At 37.9% G+C, this 18,461-nt stretch overlaps 1 protein-coding gene across 3 annotated transcripts in view; it reads left to right on the top strand.

The window, feature by feature from the left end:
* Nucleotides 1-7,033: 7,033 nt before the first annotated feature.
* Nucleotides 7,034-18,461, top strand: part of LOC136879012 (SREBP regulating gene protein) — a 34,578-nt gene continuing 23,150 nt past the window's right edge. The window contains exons 1-3 of one of the 3 annotated variants that reach the window (XM_067152705.2): nt 7,034-7,223; nt 15,186-15,345; nt 17,781-17,932. In XM_067152705.2, coding sequence (XP_067008806.2) covers nt 7,122-7,223; nt 15,186-15,345; nt 17,781-17,932 — 414 coding nt within the window. In that variant the 5' untranslated portion in view covers nt 7,034-7,121. Of the gene's footprint in view, nt 7,224-7,787; nt 7,893-14,952; nt 15,085-15,185; nt 15,346-17,780; nt 17,933-18,461 lie in introns of those variants that run through there. The other 2 variants (XM_067152706.2, XM_068228925.1) reach the window with 2 other exon arrangements.

Raw genomic sequence — 18,461 nt, 5'->3', positions numbered from 1 at the left:
AAAGTGTTTCAAGTTTGGGGAGTTCCTGTGCATTGATAAGCAATCGACTGCATTTTGTGGAAACTGTCCTTTCATGCAGTTTATAACAAGAAAATGTTTTTCCAAATAATTTGAGAAGAAAATTCGGAATGATTCTATTATCTTGTAACCGACTCACCACCACTCCCCCCTCCTCACACCAGCGCTGCACCACCCCTTCCCCCTCCGCTCCTTCCATCCTAGCAAACACAGCCAAACCAACAATAGACTCGATCACGCGACCGAGACCGTTACTTTGAAAAGGCCAGGCCATTAGAGAGGACAACCACCTACTGCACACTGTAAGTTTAAGCTTTCTTCACAACCATTCCACACTTTTTACTTATCAACCCATGTTTCTCATACCTCATTTTTTTCCATTACAGATTAGAACTTCATTGACGGTTTCCACTAGATTACTTACAGTTTACTATGCATCTGTCTTCTACCTAACACAGCTTCTCAATTTTTATACGTGGCCCTTCCGACCCCTTTATAATAAGGCAAGACACCAGCCAACATTATGAAACAATAATGAAGAAAGGGACCGCTAGATTGAGAAGATATTGAGAATGCTGCTATTTCTAAAGCCTTAAATTTCATTGGTGTTTTTTTCTCCTTGTCACAGGCTTTTCGCCTGCAGGTTATATCAGGCTTGGTTTCTCAAAAATGTTTGCTCCCGCTCTCCTCCTGACCAATTTGATGTGATGGGTTTCTACTAGGATGATTTTGACAGCAATTTCAAACTGTTTTGTCATTTTTACTAAACCAATAATTTGTAAACTATGAGGTCCACAACCTCACCATGTGCTACTATTATTCATTTCCATCTGCATCATTTGTTTTCTCATTCCCTTGTTTCTTAGGTTAACGCAGTTTTTAGTTTCAATTATTATTTTAAATTAACACCTGTTTCACTGAATTTTGTCGCAATAAGTTGTTTTTTGCTCTGCATATTGATGTAAATATTGTATATTTGTGCTAATTTTGTTTCTGTCTAGGCTCTCTTTTGTTTGTTTTTTCATTTGCTCTTTCATTATGTTTTTTAGCATTTTTTCAACTTATATTATGTAAATTATTCCAACCCCCCTAATTTTTTCACTGAAGATGGCTCAAGCGAGCCGAAACATGTTTGAATTTGTTTGCTCCGTCTAATGACGGAATATATGATGTATTGAATACGAGGATACTCTCATTTTTCACCATAGTAAAGTGAAAAAGAAAATTCTTGTACATCCTGTCAATGGTTCTCATCAAACCCCATACCTTCAGAAGGATACCACACAGTGGCGTATACTGAAGGCTACTAAGGCTATTGGTGAAGCCCCCAAACCTCAAATGAGAACGATGGAAATGTAAAGCACATTATAATGTAAGCATCCGACACATTGCTCCATTTACAAAACTTGAATACGATGAGAAAAACGCCGCTCATATTTCTGAGTGCAAGGCATCAGAGCCTGATATTGTAGCCCCAGGCACTGCCTCCCTCTCTCCTCGACTCACCTAAAGCGGCTTGTTGCTGAATGTCCGATAGGTGCGGGGGTTTAGGGGATAGGAGGGCTAAGCTTCGCTCCATCAGTTTGCCACTGCTAACCAGGGAGGGAGAGCAACCATGCATTCCTTATCATATATACTTCCTCACCTCGTACTTCTGACTTAATTTAACAGTGTGTTGGTATTTCACTCCCCTCTACTTCTACATCCTTGTAGGAAAACACTACAATGTCTGCTGTTATAGGAGTAATATAATCGTGATCATGGGTTGGACACCAAAACTGATTTACCGAGGAAGCTAATAAACAAGTGAATGATGGGTATGACCGCTTGTATCGCTGTAAAATTCTACATGTTAACTTGATAATAATAATAATAATAATAATAATAATAATAATAATAATAATAAGAGTGCATAGTCTCTGGAAAGGCTTGATGGTGACCTAATGAGGATGAAATGAATGGCAAAGACATCATAGACACCCAGTTTCCAAGCCAGAGGATTAAGAGTACGAGGAGGTAGATTCCGAGAATTGATCTGGGGCCATTGCACCAAAGCCAAGCACTCTACCCATTTAGCTACAAAGGCGGACTTAATTTCTTAAATCCGAGGCTACCATTTCCACTGCTCAGGTGTTGAGTATTGGCAGTGGCAGAGGCCAGGGCAGTAGCTTGTGAAACAGTCTTGAAAACACAGCAGGATATTCCGGTGGCTCAAAATGCTTAAGGCTTAATGTTCACTAAATCATCTATCGAAAAGGGGTCTAGTGGTAGACCACCACCTCTTGATCGCAGCATACACCACTGATACAACAAGAAATGATTACCAACGAACTGGAAAGGAGATGTAAGTTATTCATGAGAACTGAAAGTGATGAGTCCTGCTATTCATTCAGAAGTTGGAGTGCGAGGACGCTGCCATATATGCGGAAGAAGTTGCAACAAGACCACCCGTAAATCATGCAGTAGCTGTTCAAATTGATTTGCCCTGATCACGCAAATGCAGACTGCCTCTGTTGTTCATGAGAAACAAGAGTGGAGTCAACAGACAATGAAAGTGGTTGAGGACACAACCCCCTGTGGGTGGGGGCGGTAGAATAACACCCATGATATCCCCTGCCTGTCGTAAGAGGCGACTAAAAGGGGCCTCAGGGGCTCTGAACTTTGGAGCGTGGGTTGGCGACCACGGGGCCGTCAGCTGAGTCCTGGCATTGCTTCCACTTACTTGTGCCAGGCTCCTCACTTTCAGCTATCCTATCCGACCTCCCTTGGTCAACTCTTGTTCTTTTCCGACCCCGACGCTATTAGGTTTGCGAGGGCTAGGGAGTCTTTCATTTTCACGCCCTTCGTGGCCCTTGTCTTACCTTGGCCGATATCTTCATTTTTCAAAGTGTCGGATCCCTTCCATTTTTCCCTCTGATTAGTGTTATATAGAGGATGGTTGCCCAGTTGTACTTCCTCTTAAAACAATAATCACCACCACCACCAGAGAGGTGCAAACAGTTGGCAAGTTCTGTCCTATTTTTTGACATTGGTTGTGATGCTTGTTGTTTTAAGGGGCCTAACATCGAAGGTCATCGGCCCGAGAGATTGGTTGTAGCACGTACTAAGTTTCAGAAAAAACATATACTTTTCTGAATAAATAGGGTTGTTATTTAATAGGTAAAATGGCCTGTGAAATACATATTCTGTATTAATACTTAAGTTAGAACAACAGAATTAAAATGAATGACGTGTCATCCGTGTGGACACTCAGTGTTAGAATATACAGCATCAGCAGCACAGTGTTGAAAGTTTCATAAAAGTCCCTGATGTTCTTTTAGAAATCTTCATCAGTCTGTCCCATCTGTCATTTTTCAAGCAATCACCATGCATGTTAGAACATTTGCGCTTTATCTTTTATAACTTTATAGAAGAAATCAAAGGCTTTATGCTTTTTCTAGGCATCTATTCTATGTGCCCAGGCTTCATTCCACTGTCTGTGTTTTAATTTCTGAGCTGCCAGGATTAACATTATTTGTCTGTTGGATCTTAGAGGTGATGTTAGTCTAATTGTTGGATTTAAAGGTCCAGGTTCATGGTGCCGTTCCAAAATTTCCTGCTCAATCTTTAGTTTTATCCCATCATAACCACAACTGCTATTTCCAGTTTGTGGAGTCTTCTTTAGAGGAATGAAATTTGTCTTTATCTTTGAGAAGTAGGGGAAGGAGGGGAGGGTTGAGACAAAATTTACATTTTATTTTTTAAAACAAATTTTCTGAATTTCTTTCAATTATCAACTGTTGCAGTCAGTTCCCTATACCTTCCTCTTGAGTGTGTTATTTTCTTAAACTGTTAGCTATTCAACAAAAGCTAAAAATCATACATAAATAGACACACTACATTATGTCTCAAACCACCCTTAGTAAGGGAGATTTGAGACATATATATGGGAGGCTTGAGACACATGTGAAAATTTACAGAACTGCAGTAAGTAATAGTAGAAAATTAGATAAATCATTGGAACTGAAACTGTGAATATAAAAAGATATTTCTTGTGCACAAAATGCATATACATATTTTTTCCAATGGAGACTTGAAATAGAAATCTACTGCACACAGTATGATGAAAAATCAACATTGAATATGAGTTGCTTATGAGCATGCTGTGTTCCTCCAACAGTTACTGACTTTTCCAGATTCATAACTATATCCTCAGCTATAACATAACTCACATCTTCAGTTTCGGGATAGATGAATGTCTTACCACCTGTGCAACGTTTCAGAAATTTCATTTTGTATTCATTGTCACTGCAGTTCACAACTACTACTGATCCAACATAATAAACAATGTTCTTCTTGCTTGCAAATTTAACGAGCACAAAGTCCTCAGTTTCAATGTTTTCAGGTGTGGGATCAAAGTCATCGGTTGCCAATACCTCGTCCCCCAAAGTAGTAAAATCTAACGAGTCTTCTGAGGCTATATTAAAATCCTCATCTGAGCTGGATGATTCATTTTCTTTTGAAAATGCAAGTCTAGATTTCTTCATCTTTTTATCATTAAGCGGATTGAAATTCAGCCTCCTTTTCTTTGAATTACGAGCTTCAAACTCCTGGTGTATTTCATTTTTTACTGGAGTGTCAAAATTCTAGAATTTTTAGGTTTCCTTCCCACAGTTTTCTTCCTAGGACTTGCCTTCGGAAAAGGCCGTATCTCTTCTGGTGTCACAATTCTTCCGTTGTCTACACTTCCTGAAGCCTGAGGACTAGATTCACTTGCTGGTGTAGGCTAACACTTGGCTAACTGTTGCATGGTAGGACTATCTGCAACATAGTCTTCTCTGCTGGGGGCACCTTCCTGACGATCAGTGACATATGAGCTTAGAAACTCATTGTCATGAAATATGTTCCTATTTAATGGATAAATTCCAGTATTTTGGAATCCGCTTGCTACATTTTGTGGGGTGAATGCCAAGGGATATGCCTTCCCAAGTAATTCCCCTATTTTGTGTCTGGAAATTGGGCATCCTGGGTGATTTGTCATCCATTTGTCTGCTGCTGTGTTATAATAAGTCTTCAATGGCCCAAACACTGTCCTGTCGAGCAGCTGTAGTTTGTGGCTTGTGTGCGGTGGTAATGTAAGGAGGACAATTCCATTCTCCTTACAATAATCTAGACCCTTTGGTGTCACATGACTTTTGTGATTATCCATAATAAGCAGCACTTTTCTCTCTTTAGAACATGAAACATATTTCTTAAAATGAATTAAAAATTGCTCAAAATTTTCCCCTGTCATCCAGCCACTAGGATGACAAACAACTTTAGTACCAGGAGGTGATCCTTTACCCATGTGATCTTTTACATGCACTCTAGGGAAAACTAGAAACGGGGGAACACTATTCCCTAGTGCATTTATTGCAGCACACAATGTGGCAAGTGTTCCTCGTTCGACAGACGTACCCTTACCAACTTGTTCCTCCCCTTTACATGCAATGATTTTCCCAGGTTTATGCAACGTTGTAAGGGCAGTCTCATCTACAAATTTTCCATCACAATGTATAGATTATTGAATAATGAATCAACATTGCCATGGTTGAAACCTGTAGCCCGTCCCAAGCTTGTGTTCTCTGGTGTACAAAGAGAAAATGATTTATGTCTGTTCAGGAAACCATGCAACCAATCGTAACTAGCAATTTTTACCTCCTGCCAACCATCGGGAATAACTTTATTATTTTCTTTTGCAAACTGATAAACCAACTGACGGACTTATTTTGATGTCAACCTGTAAGGCAGTTTGGAAGCTGTTTTTAAATAAACCTCTAACAACTTCTCTTCCTCATCCGAAAACATTTGGTTAGTGACATAGTTTGGTTTGTATGTTAAATTTTGTTTGTTGTTATCATCTGTTGCTTTGTATTTCTTAACATAACGGCTCAAAGTCTGTTTATCTATGGAGAAACGTCTTGCTGATTCACGTAAGGCTCCACCTTCTATTACCTCTTTAACTGCACTTTGAAGTCTATCGGGTGAAATACTGGTCCTTGTCTTCCCGGATTTACTTTTCCAAAAGAATGGCATACTGTAAAGAAGTACAGCAAGTGTGAACCAAGGATAATAGTTAACTTAATAGATAAACTGGCAAACTATCAAAGTACCATTTACAGTGCTAAACTATATATTCAGTTCTGACTGTCTGTGATGGGGAGGCTTGAGACAGTGTCTCAAGGCACCCTTAGACATTCTGTCTCAAGGCTCCCACCACCTCATGTATATGTAAACTCACGCGAATGAACATAACCTCAAAGCTAAAGAGTTAATTGTTTGTTTAATTATAGTTTACCCCTTAAGTCCTCTGATGTAGTTATAACAGCTACTAAGAATATGTTCACTTAAACAAAAACTCAAAATATATCATGTCACAAAAATAAAAAAAATAAAAAAAACTTCCCATATCTCAAAATACCGGTACATTTATCACTCTAACTTCCACTCTTCAACAGAAATCACCGGAAATCACCATGAAACTCTGTCAGCTCACTCTGGTGACATATTGTGACAACTGTCATGCAGAAGTGTTGCCAACATATAACATGTCGAGGATATATCACTGGTGTCCAAGCTTCCCTCCCTCTCAACCCTCCCCTCCTTCGCCTAATGGTCATCTTGGCACCATTCTGTACTTTGACATCAATAATTTCCTACATACCGAGCTAGTTGGCTACGGGGCTTGGGTCACTCGGCTGTCACGGCCGCACTTGTCTAAAGAAGCGGCTCAGATTCCTACATTCTCCAACATTCTGCTTGAAGGTTTAATTTCTTTTTTCTTAGAATACTTGTTGGTTATTTCACGAATACGTCAGATACAGCAACGAGGAGAAGCAGGACGAAACTCAAAACTATAATAATGTTAATTTATTCAATACACGCAGTTTTCTTAACTTACATCGCAGACTGTATATTTGATCGCAATTATAGCCCTTCGACTCCTATCGTTTTCGTGCGATCGATACAGAGAAATGTCGACACTCGACAAATTCGAAATGGTTATTTTATCAATAGATTCGTTATTTCGTAAATTTGTTTATTATTAAAATAATTATTTCGCCTTGGACTGAGGAGAACTCAAAATGTGGGCGGCATTTTTAATGCGAATTTTAAGGAAGCGTATAGTTTTAGGTCTAATATTTGCAATGTCGCTGACGTACTGTGTAGTAAGCTTCTTACGAGAGGTAAGCACATTTAGGTTATGTGAAATTATTGTTGGTGGTATAGAATCATTATCGAAGTGTTTGAATTTCCCCTGACACGAATATACTGCTTAACAAATAAATAAAACCGCGGTCATGTTCTTCCATTGATTTTCTGTATAGTGCCTACGACTCCAGCGGGTCGCAGTGTTGTTTAGGTTGACTGCATGGAAATGGAAGTATGCTCATTCTTTTACTTTTCTTAACCAAACACATACATTGATGTTCTTTTTTTTTTAAACCGCGTTTACGTTATCATTTTACCTGTGATTACCCGAATTACTCCTAATTTGCGAGATTTCTGTCGTGGTAATTCACTTTTGCCACCTGGCGGCTCGAAAATTAATCAAATGAGAAAACGACTCATATACAGCAGATAACTCATTAATCCCCTTTGTCATTAATAAGCTAGATATAATTTATTATTCATTTCAGAAATACTTTCCGTATTGATTTCGTTTCTAATTTACCAATAAACATACGTTTTATTAGAAGTACGGTAGTTCTTCAACTCTTTCTTGCTTTAAATCCCCGTTGTTGGCAGTTGCCTGTGGTTCATTGAAATTCATTTTTATTTGTGTTTTTTATATTTTGTAAATTAAATCAGAGCTATCGTCAAACAAATACTTTTATTTTTTCGCAGTATAAATGGTAAGTGATTATTCATGCATCACTGTAGCACGAATCTCTCAAGTGTTGTTCAGTACATTGTTATTTAAGAATAATCAAGCCCCTGGTCCCGTTTCTTGACACGGGGTCGGGGATGAAGTAAGATGAATTTATATGACATGTTTTTTACGGCCCGATGCTCTTTCTCAGTTGATGAATTCTAATGATTAATAATTTGGTAATAATAAATAAACGAAGGAGGAAGAGTCTTTTTTCCAGTACAGTGGGTACCTTAATTAATTTTTACTCTTTATATTTTGATAACGTGACCACTACTCAAATGTCATAATGACCGGATGTATCATTTGATTTTTCGCTCTTACTTTTAAGATGACCCATTATTGTTATTATTATTTGTTTAATGGTAGTTTAATTGCTGTTATTTTAAGAGGCGTCAGAGTGTCGGGATTATGCCCCACAGAAGTTCTTACCGTCAGGCACAGACACACAAATACCTCCCGACGTCAGCCGGGATTGAACCCTATAACTTATGTTGGAAACATACGAACAATGACTAACCGACTAAACTTCCGAGGTCACGAGTATTATCTTTCTTTCTTTCTTCCTTCGATTTCGGTCAGCTGTGGACCACATGAAGTAATTAATTTTCTTCCTCTCCTTGCCTTCCTGTCTTTCCAGAATAATAATAATAATAATAATAATAATAATAATAATAATAATAATAATAATAATAATAATAATAATAATAATAATATGATGTTGAGTGGGGGAGGGGGAATCTTTATTCAACTTTCATTCATCAGAGCTTGGCCAAGTATGATAGTAACACCTGTTACCCGGCGGCCCCGGGTTCGATTCCCGGCCGGGTCAGGGGGTTTTTAATTGTAAATGATTACTACCCCTGGCCTGGGGACTGGGTATTTGTGTCGTCCTTAATGTTCTTTTCCTCACATTCAACACTCTGCACTTCCACAATTCCACTTACAAGCAGGTTCTTATCATGTGGTGAAAGTAGTGGCAAAAGATCTACAGAGGTCGACGCCATGAACAGATATTAAAAAAAAAGAAAAAATGACAGTACGGTAACATTTAACAAAGTATCTTAGTCGTAGATATGGTACATTAAGTTAACCCTCAACTACAGACATTAACATTTTGTGCTTAGGTACTGACGTGAGGTTCCACGGACCACTACTGGAAATATGGGCTCGAAAATGCCAAAATGTTTTAACTATGTATCCTAATAAATCATACATTACTGAATTAAAATACATAAATGTAAGAAGTTAATAGCAATATTAACACACCAAAAGTGGTATTACGTGTAAGGTTGCAGTTTCTAGGGTACCAAACAAGAGACTTCGGAAATGCCTGAGTATTTGCAGTCTGTAACACATATTTACATAACTACGTCCTAAGCGTAGTGTTCACACAACGGAGCCTATTAAAATTTGCTTAGAATAATTATCACACGCAGCAGAAAAAACTGTGCATCACTTCCTTTCACCTTATAAATGAAACTCCTCTCCCAAGACTTTTTGTGAAAATAAAAGTCTCGGTGTTTAGAAAATATGGATCAATCAATCCCATTTTTTACAGTACAGGATTATCAACCATGTCAGTTCAGTGTGAATGTCTGTACCGTACTTTACAAATAAAAGTAAACTCATGTCCTCATTACGAGGTGGTGCAGCTCCTTTCTGGCACACTCAGGTGAGCTGCATGTACCATTTGACCATATGCCAGCACTCTGCCATTTGTAAATCTTTGGCAGTGCTGGATATTGGACCAAAGCCTCTAAGGAGGGGAGGTAATAGTGGACATCTCACAAATGAGGAATATAAAGAATTGCTCTTGGTTACATAACTACGGATGTGAGGTCCCAGGGACCAAGCTGTTACAAGAGTCACTTCCAGAAAATACTGGCCGCATTGTTCACATTGGGAACACAGAGAAGACTGGAAATTAGGAAGCTAGACAGAGAAAGAGATTTGTAAGACAATTGATGCAAGTGAAGGGCGGAAAATTAGAAGCTGAACGATCCCAGGGACATCTCGTCGGTAGTTAAGGGTTATAGACACAAAATTGTTTAATGTTAATGTAATGGCACAGGTCAATCAATCAATCATGCAATAAATCACTACTGATCTGCATTTAGGGCAGTCGCCCAGGTGGCAGATTCCCTATCTGTTGTTTTCGTAGCCTTTTCTTAAATGATTACAAAGAATTTGGAAATTTATTGAACATCTCCCTTGGTAAGTTATTCCAATCCTTAACTCCCCTTCCTATAAACAAATATTTGCCCCAATTTGTCCCCTTGAATTCCGACTTTATCTTCATATTGTGAACTTTCCTACTTTTAACGACACCACTCAAACTTATTCGTCTACTGATGTCCTCCCATGCCATCTCTCCACTGACAGCTCGGAACATACTACTTATTTTTCACCAATAGAGCATGTCAAAAACAGATAAGATGTAAGGCTTTTCAGGCGTTTGCTCTATTAACCAGCGTTTCGTCTTAGAATTTTCCATACATACTACTTAGTCGAGCAGCTTGTCTCCTTTCTCCCAAGTCTTCCCAGCCCAAACTTTGCAACATTTTTGTAACACTACTCTTTTGTCGGAAATCGCTCAGAACAAATCGAGCTGCTTTTCTTTGGATTTTCTCCATTTCCTGAATCAAGTAATCCTGGTGAGGGTCCCATACACTGGAGATGATTCTTAATTAGCTAGAGATCCTTTCAGAGTGGAAGTACCAGTAACAGCTATGTCAGATATGAAATTTAGATTAATTTTGTATTTCTTCAAAGTATCAACTGAAACTTTCAGGAATGTTCCCCATTTTTTTCTCAGAATATTATTTATAGCAGTAGCGCTTAAATATCATCAGGGGCAGAATGTCATCTTGCTCCTCCAAATAATATTCCTTCATTGTGATGACAATTCCTGTGTCATCATGAACAGCAGATCTGTTCATTGCTGTCATGCTTCATGTGATTAATAATAATGATGAACAGCAAAAAGATCTAAACTGCTTGCTTTCAGCTGTTGGATAGCACAGGTTACTGTAAATCCTTTGAACATTTTGCCTGTCCACAAGGAGGCTGGTAAGGTCTTAGATATGGAGAATGTATCCAAAAAAACAAACAAACAAAAAACAGATGATATTCCTACAGAAAATGTATTTGTGAAGTAAGTTATATTGTTATGTTTATCTTCCTACTATTATAATTTTTTATTTCATGGTAATCACTTCTATATTTAAGCAAGCTCCAAATTGTAATGTTCTTCTCATGTTTATATTAAGAAATGAGTAAAGAAAAAGGACATCCTTTTAGAAAATGTATTTGGAAGGAAGTTATGGTATTGTTTACATTTCTTCTCTTAGGCTTAAATGTGAATATGTTTTAAAAATTAATCATTATTCACTTTAATATTTTGCTGCGCTGAGTGTCTCAGACGGTTGACGCGCTGGTCTTCTGACCCCATCTTGGAAGGTTTCATCCTGGCTCAGTCCGGTGGTATTTAAAGGTGCTCAGATACGTCAGCCTCATGTCAGTAGATTTACTGGCACATAAAAGAACTTCTGCATTATTAAATTCCGGCACCTCAGCATCTCCAAAAACCATAAAAGTAGTTAGTGGGATGTAAAGCCAATAACATTAATGTTACTTTAATATTTACTGGTTTGACAGCCTTGAAGATTATTTTCCCCTTCCCATTTTCACATCAGGCAAATGCTATTCCTTAATTAAAGCCATGGTTGCTTCCTTCTCAATCTTGGCCCTGTCCTATTCCATCATTGCCATAAAGACTTTTCTGAATCGGTGTAATTTAAAATAAATAACAGGCAATGTTCACTGGTTTTCCCCCTCCAAATCTGAGTGTTCTTGTCACTAATGCCCAGTCATCATCATGATCATCATCAGCCTACTCCAGTTGCCCAGGTGTGGTTAACAAGCCTCCTCCTCTCCTTTCTGTACTTCCACTTTTCCTACTCCATTAATTCTGCCACCTCAAATCCAGCTTCTCTAATGTCCTTCCAGATCTGATTAATCCACCTTCTTCTCAGTCTTCCAACTGGTCTCTTGCCCTTAACTTCTCTTTCCAATTCCCTTCTTGCTACCCGTTCCTTTCCCATTCTTTTTACATGTCTGAACCATCTCGGTCTTGCTTTCTGTATGTTCTGTACTAATGGTTCTATATTTAGCTCTTCTCTGATTTTATTATTTTGGATTCTATCTCTTCTTGTCTTTTTAACCGATGTTCTTAAAAATTTCATTTCTACTGCTTGGATCTTACTATCTTGTCTCTTATTAGTTACCAACATTTCTAGTCCATATGTTACAATTGGTATGAAATACTGTTTATATAATATTAATTTTCGTCTCTTGGGTACTTCGTCATCCCATAAAAGCTCTGTGACTTGATGATGAAATGTTGTACATTTACTTAGTCTGTTATTAATGTCAGGGTTGATTTCATTACTTCCATTAATAATGCTACCCAGATGTGTAAACTGTTCTACAATCTCTAACCGTTCTCTGTCTATGTTCACTTGGCTCCTCTTTTTCTCTTTTCCGCAGTGCATGAGTACAGTTTTCTGTTTACTAATTACCATTCCAAACTCCTTCAGATTTTTCATTCCAAATGTCCAGTCTCCTTTGTACTTCCTGTTCTCCCTTTCCCCATATCATCACATCATCTGCAAATACCAAAGCATTCACTTCATCACTACTGATATTCTGTTTTACACATTTTATGATTTCATCCATCAATTTAATAAACAATAATGGTGACAGTGCAGTTCCTTACTTGAGACCTTTTTTTGTATAAAATGTATCAGAGTCAGCACTCCCCATTTGTACACTGTTTTACTGCTTTTACAACATTTTTATCTTGGTAATTAATGATTTTGGTACATTCCTTTTCTGTAGGCTAGGCATTCTCATACATGTTTTTCTCTTAATTGTACGGTATCATAAGCATTTTCCAAATCCAAAAATATGAAGATGATTTCCTTGTTCCTTTCCAGATGTTTTTCCATTATCATTCACACTCTAAATATCAAATCTATTGTTGATCTATTCGGTCTATAGCCATATTGTTCTTCCACTAACTGTGTTTCCATTATATCCCTCAGTCTTTGTCTATGAGTTTCTCCATTATTTTTAGCCCATGTGATAATAGGGTTATACCTCTATAATTTTCACATTCCGTCCTATTTCCTTTTTTGAACAATGGTATTCACAGCATAATGGGAATACGGCAGTGAAATTCAGTATTTAAGTTCATGATAACAGAAGGAAGAAACTAAGCTGCAAATTATTTTTATGAAGTCTAGTGCAGGGGAGATATGCACTGATATAAAGACTAAAAAATGAATGTAACTGATAAACAGATTTCTTCTTACAACATTGATAAGCTGCCAGCGATTTACGTCGACTAGAGCAACACAGAAGGAAAATTAATTGAGGCAACAAAGCAATCGCTGTTCCTGCCATTGTGCTTCTTTCCTGCAAATATATTTACAAAATAGAAAATCTTAAGTAGTTATTTTAATAAAGCATGGGCAAAAAATGCCTCATCCTTTTTTCTTTCACAATACAATATCAATCAATTACTGCAATCAGTCAGTACTGATCTGCATTTAGGACCATAGCTCAGGTGGCAGATTCCCTATTCGTTGTTTTCCTAGCCTTTTCTTAATTGATTGCAAAGAAATAGGAAATTTATTGGACATCTCCCTTGGTAAGTTATTCCAATCCCTCTCCTCTTCCTATAAACAAATATTTGCCCCAATTTGTCCTCTTGAATTACAACTTTATCTTCATATTTGAATCTTTACTACTTTTAAAGACATCACTCAAACTTATTCATCATTTTACGCCATCTCTCCATTGACAGCTCGGAACATGTCACTTTTTTACATGTCACTTAGTCGAGCAGCTCGTCTCCTTTGTCCCAAGTCTTCCCACCACAAACTTTGCAACATTCTTGTAACGCTACTATTTTGTCAGAAATCAGCCAGAACAAATCGAGGTGCTTTTTTCCGATTTTTTCCAGTTCTTGAATCAAGTCTGGTGAGGGTCCCATACACTGGAATCATACTCTATTTGGGGTCTTACCAGAGACTTATATGCCCTCTCCTTGTCATGCTTACTACAACTCCTAAATACCCTCATAACCATGTGCAGAGATCTGTACCCTTTATTTACAATCCCATTTATGTGATTACCTCGATGAAGATCTTTCCTTATATGAACACGTAGGTATTTACAATGATCCCCAATAGGAACTTTCACCCTATCAATGCAGTAATTAAAACTGAGAGGACTTTTCCTATTTGTGAATCTCATAACCTGACTTTAACCCCGTTTATCATCATAACATTGCCTACTGTCCATCTCACAACATTATCGAGGTCATTTTGCAGTTTCTCACAATCTTGTAACTCATTTATTATTCTATACAGAATAACATAAAGTAGATAATATGAAGTTCATTATAATATTCCTTATTCACAAGTAATTATGACCAGGCAAGTTGGCCGTGCGGTTAGGGGTGCGCAGCTGTGAGCTTACATCCGGGAGATAGTGGGTTCGAATCCCACTGTCGGCAGCCCTGAATATGGTTTTCCATGGTTTCCCATTTTTACACCAGGCAAATGCTGGGGTTGCACCTTGATTAAGGCCAGGGCCGCTTCCTTCCCACTCCTACCCCTTTCCTGTCCCATCGTCGCCATATGACCTATCTGTGTCGGTGCGATTAAAAGAAAAGTAATTATGGATGTTTTAAGAGAGGGTATGTTCACTCCTTGTAGGTTCATAAGAGCAGTACTATTTTCTTAGCATGAAATGAACTATATGAGTTAGGAAAGGAGCAGAGATATATTAAAAGAGATAACAATGGGAGGGAGAAGCAAGGATCAACTCCGTATCCTTACACTTCCCTGTTTGCATATTCTCGTATTATCAGTCACAGTTTCTCCAGATCTATCTCCATTCAGCTTACGATGGGCTAGTTTTGGCTATCTAACTTCACCAGGGACAGTATCTACATCCACTAAAGGAGCCATTCTTGAAAAATTTTCAGTCTTACTGTGGCTAGTATAGGATAAGCAGAAAGCATAGTGAATGTAAAAAGACCAAAAGATTGCCTTGTACAGGTGATAGAAGAAGAGAAACATAGAAGAAAAGGAATCTAACAGGTTAATACATACATAGGATGGAAAGGGAATAACTAAGTGCACAAATATAGCCCAACTTTTCTTGTCTGTTGTCTTTCATAAAATGTGTTAATTGTTTTCAGAATAATAGTGGCATGTCCAATGACATAGACGTCCCAATAAGGAGATATGAACAGCAATTCCTGTGGCACTCTGTCAAAGATGAAGGCAATTCATCGGATGTTAAAGTGACTACCTGCAGGAACTCTGTACAAGGAAAGGTTCTTATAGTTGATGACAAAGGTGAGTGTAAGACACACTTCCTGCAGCTTTCAGGTGTGTCAACTTTGCTAGTATTGTTCTCCCAGTAGAAATTCATACCATTTTATCTAACTCTTTGTATTCTGATAGCTTTTGCAGCTTCACTGTTTGTCCACTCCAGTAACTATTTATTTTGCAATTTATAAGAAAATAACATAATTGCACATAGAATTTTTATGCTATGGTTTTGTAAAAGGATTCGGTAATAAACTATCCAAAATGTGTTCTCCAGCGTCTTTCAGGGGTATAGCAGTCGATGCTTTCACGGTCAGCGTTATAAATCAGGGATTCTGTGTATTGTGATGTTTTTTTTTTAAAGAAACTTTCTCTCTTTTGTTTGCTCTGAAATAATATCACTGCCAGAATCATTAAGGCTATGTGCTTCACTTTCAGGTCACTCTTGGCATCAGACTTGTGTGAACTTTTTTTTTCTTTACGTTGCACCGACACAGATAGATAGGTCTTACGGCGACGATGAGATAGGAAAGGCCCAGGAGTGGGAAGGAAGCAGCTGTGGCCTTAATTAAGGTACAGCCCCAGCATTTGCCTGGTGTGAAAATGGGAAACCATGGAAAACCATCTTCAGAGCTGCCGACAGTGAGATTCGAACCCACTATCTCCCGGATGCAGGCTCACAGCTGTGCGACCCTAACTGCACGGCCAATTTGCCCGGTTTGTATGCACTAAACTATCTAAAATATGTGTGCATTTATGCTGTCAAAATCTTAAAAATATGCTGTGAAATGTTAAAAAATGAGCACTGAAATATGTTATCATGCATCAAAAAGTTATGATTTATAGATCTAATTAATCATAATGAATGATCTTCCTTATAAATTTGCCTGGAAGTTGCAGTTTGATTTGCCGGGCTGAGTGGCTCAGACGGTTGAGGCGCTGGCCTTCTGACCCCAACTTGGCAGTTTTGATCCTGGCTCAGTCCGGTGGTATTTGAAGGTGCTCAAATACGTCAGCCTCGTGTCAGTAGATTTACTGGCATGTAAAAGAACTCCTGTGGGACTAAATTCCGGCACCTCGGCGTCTCCGAAAACCGTAAAAGTAGTTAGTGGGACGTAAAGCAAATAACATTATTATTATTATTATTATTATTATTATTATTATTATTATTATTATTATTATTATTATTATTATTATTATTATCATCATCATCATCATCATTGCAATTTGATTTACAATAGCTTGTACGATGATGACTTTTTCCAAATGTTCAGGAGTAAATTGATGATGTTTATCGGTTAATATAAGTTTGTATGGAGAGAAGGACCTTTCAGCATCCACAGATGTGATTGGGCAGTATTTGTAACCACCAACAAGCTCTGGAGGAATTTCTTCTTGAAGTTGTACTCCGTCACCTTGAAGATATTTGTTAACAGAGCATAAAACATTGAAATCAGGATTTCTTTGTGATACACTGGACCAATCCAATCACTACTGATCTGCATTTAGGGCAGTCGCCTAGGTGGCAGATTCTCTATCTGGTATTTTCCTAGCTTTTTCTTAAATGATTGCAAAGAAATTGGAAATTTGTTGCACATCTCCCTTAGTAAGTTATTCCAATCCTAAACTCCCCTTCCTATAAACGAATATTTGCCCCAATTTGTCCTCTTGAATTCCAGCTTATCTTCATATTGTGATCTGTCCTACTGCACAGTTTTGTACTCAGTATTTCTTTATTTGAGAGAGCCACACTTGAGTTCACTTTTTACTTTTGCAAGGATTGAAATATAATCATGAAGGGACAAACCACATATTTTTAATTTGTTCTATTGCATTGGGCAGATTTTTGAAATGCATCTTTATTATACTCAAATCCCTATGGAACATTTAATTTACTTTGAACGTTGAATTGATAAAGAAAGGAAGACTTGGGTTTAAACTGTAAATTATCGGCATGAAAGAGAGCAGCATTTATCCATTTACCCCATGTAATCCCCGTATAACTCTACACCTGTAGTGTGAAGCTGTGGAAATACGTAAAAATCCTAACAATACGTGTTTGTGAGCCAGTAAGGATTTGTGTAATGAGTTCTCTTCCCTGTCCTTTCATTATTGTTATTTCGTTTCAGTGTTTTTGAAATTTGTGCTCTCCTCATCATGAGATGGTTCACTCTGCGCACAGGGAACCATCTAGTGATAGACAAGTGTACAAGAGTATCATCTACTATAGACTAACGGTAAAGCATTCTTAAATTCAAACCTTCATTATTAGAAAAGTCTTGCTCATGAACACTCAAGATTTTCTTCTGAAGATGCAGAGCAAAGTTTTCTATGAAACGTAAAGAATTTCACCTTGTTTTTTTACATGGCAAAAGCCCAAAAGCTTGTTATCATGTCTACAATTACAGGCCATGAAAGCATCAATCTAATTATTATTATTAATTGTAATGCTTCTGTTCCAGGGTATGTGTGTTCACGTATTGACATCTTATCAACAGGCTGCTGTAACACAGAAACAGAAAGTACAAAGCGCTACTCTTGCGAGACCTGTAAGGACAATGGATGTTGTAGTATTTACGAGTACTGCATATCGTGTTGTCTACATCCTGATAAGGTGAGTCTAGATTGACACTCAAGCATTAATTCAAATTTTATAAACTTGTTGGCTTGTTTAGTTGAAAACAAAAGAGTAGTCTTCACAAGTCTTGAGACTCTACACACAGCATTGATTCACAATACTAGTTTGAGATCGTTGTCATTATCATCATCATCATCATCATCTTGCACAGCTTGCAGCCACTATCTTGGTGTATTTAGAACATAAGCCCCTCCATTCTCTTTTGTCTTCCCACCATCTCTTTGTTGTTAGGTGTTGGTAGTGATTATTGTCTTAAGAGAAAAAACTACTGGGCAACCATCCTTTCTTAACATTAATGACAAGAAAAATAGAAGATACTTCAAAGAATGAAGGTATCGGCAAAAATTAGGGAATATGAAAATGAAAGACTCCTTAAGCCTTGTGAACCTAATACGTATGAGGGTCAGACAAGAGTTGACCAAGGGAGGTTGGATAAGAAAGATGAAAGTGAGGAGCCTGGCACAAGTAAGTGGAAGCAATGCCCGACTCAGTTAGGGGAACTGTA

Source organism: Anabrus simplex, chromosome 8 (genome assembly GCF_040414725.1).
Source record: "Anabrus simplex isolate iqAnaSimp1 chromosome 8, ASM4041472v1, whole genome shotgun sequence".
In the NCBI taxonomy this organism is placed as follows: domain Eukaryota; kingdom Metazoa; phylum Arthropoda; class Insecta; order Orthoptera; family Tettigoniidae; genus Anabrus; species Anabrus simplex.
The sequence above is the reverse complement of the archived record's forward strand: the minus strand, read 5'-3'. Positions and strand labels throughout refer to the sequence as shown.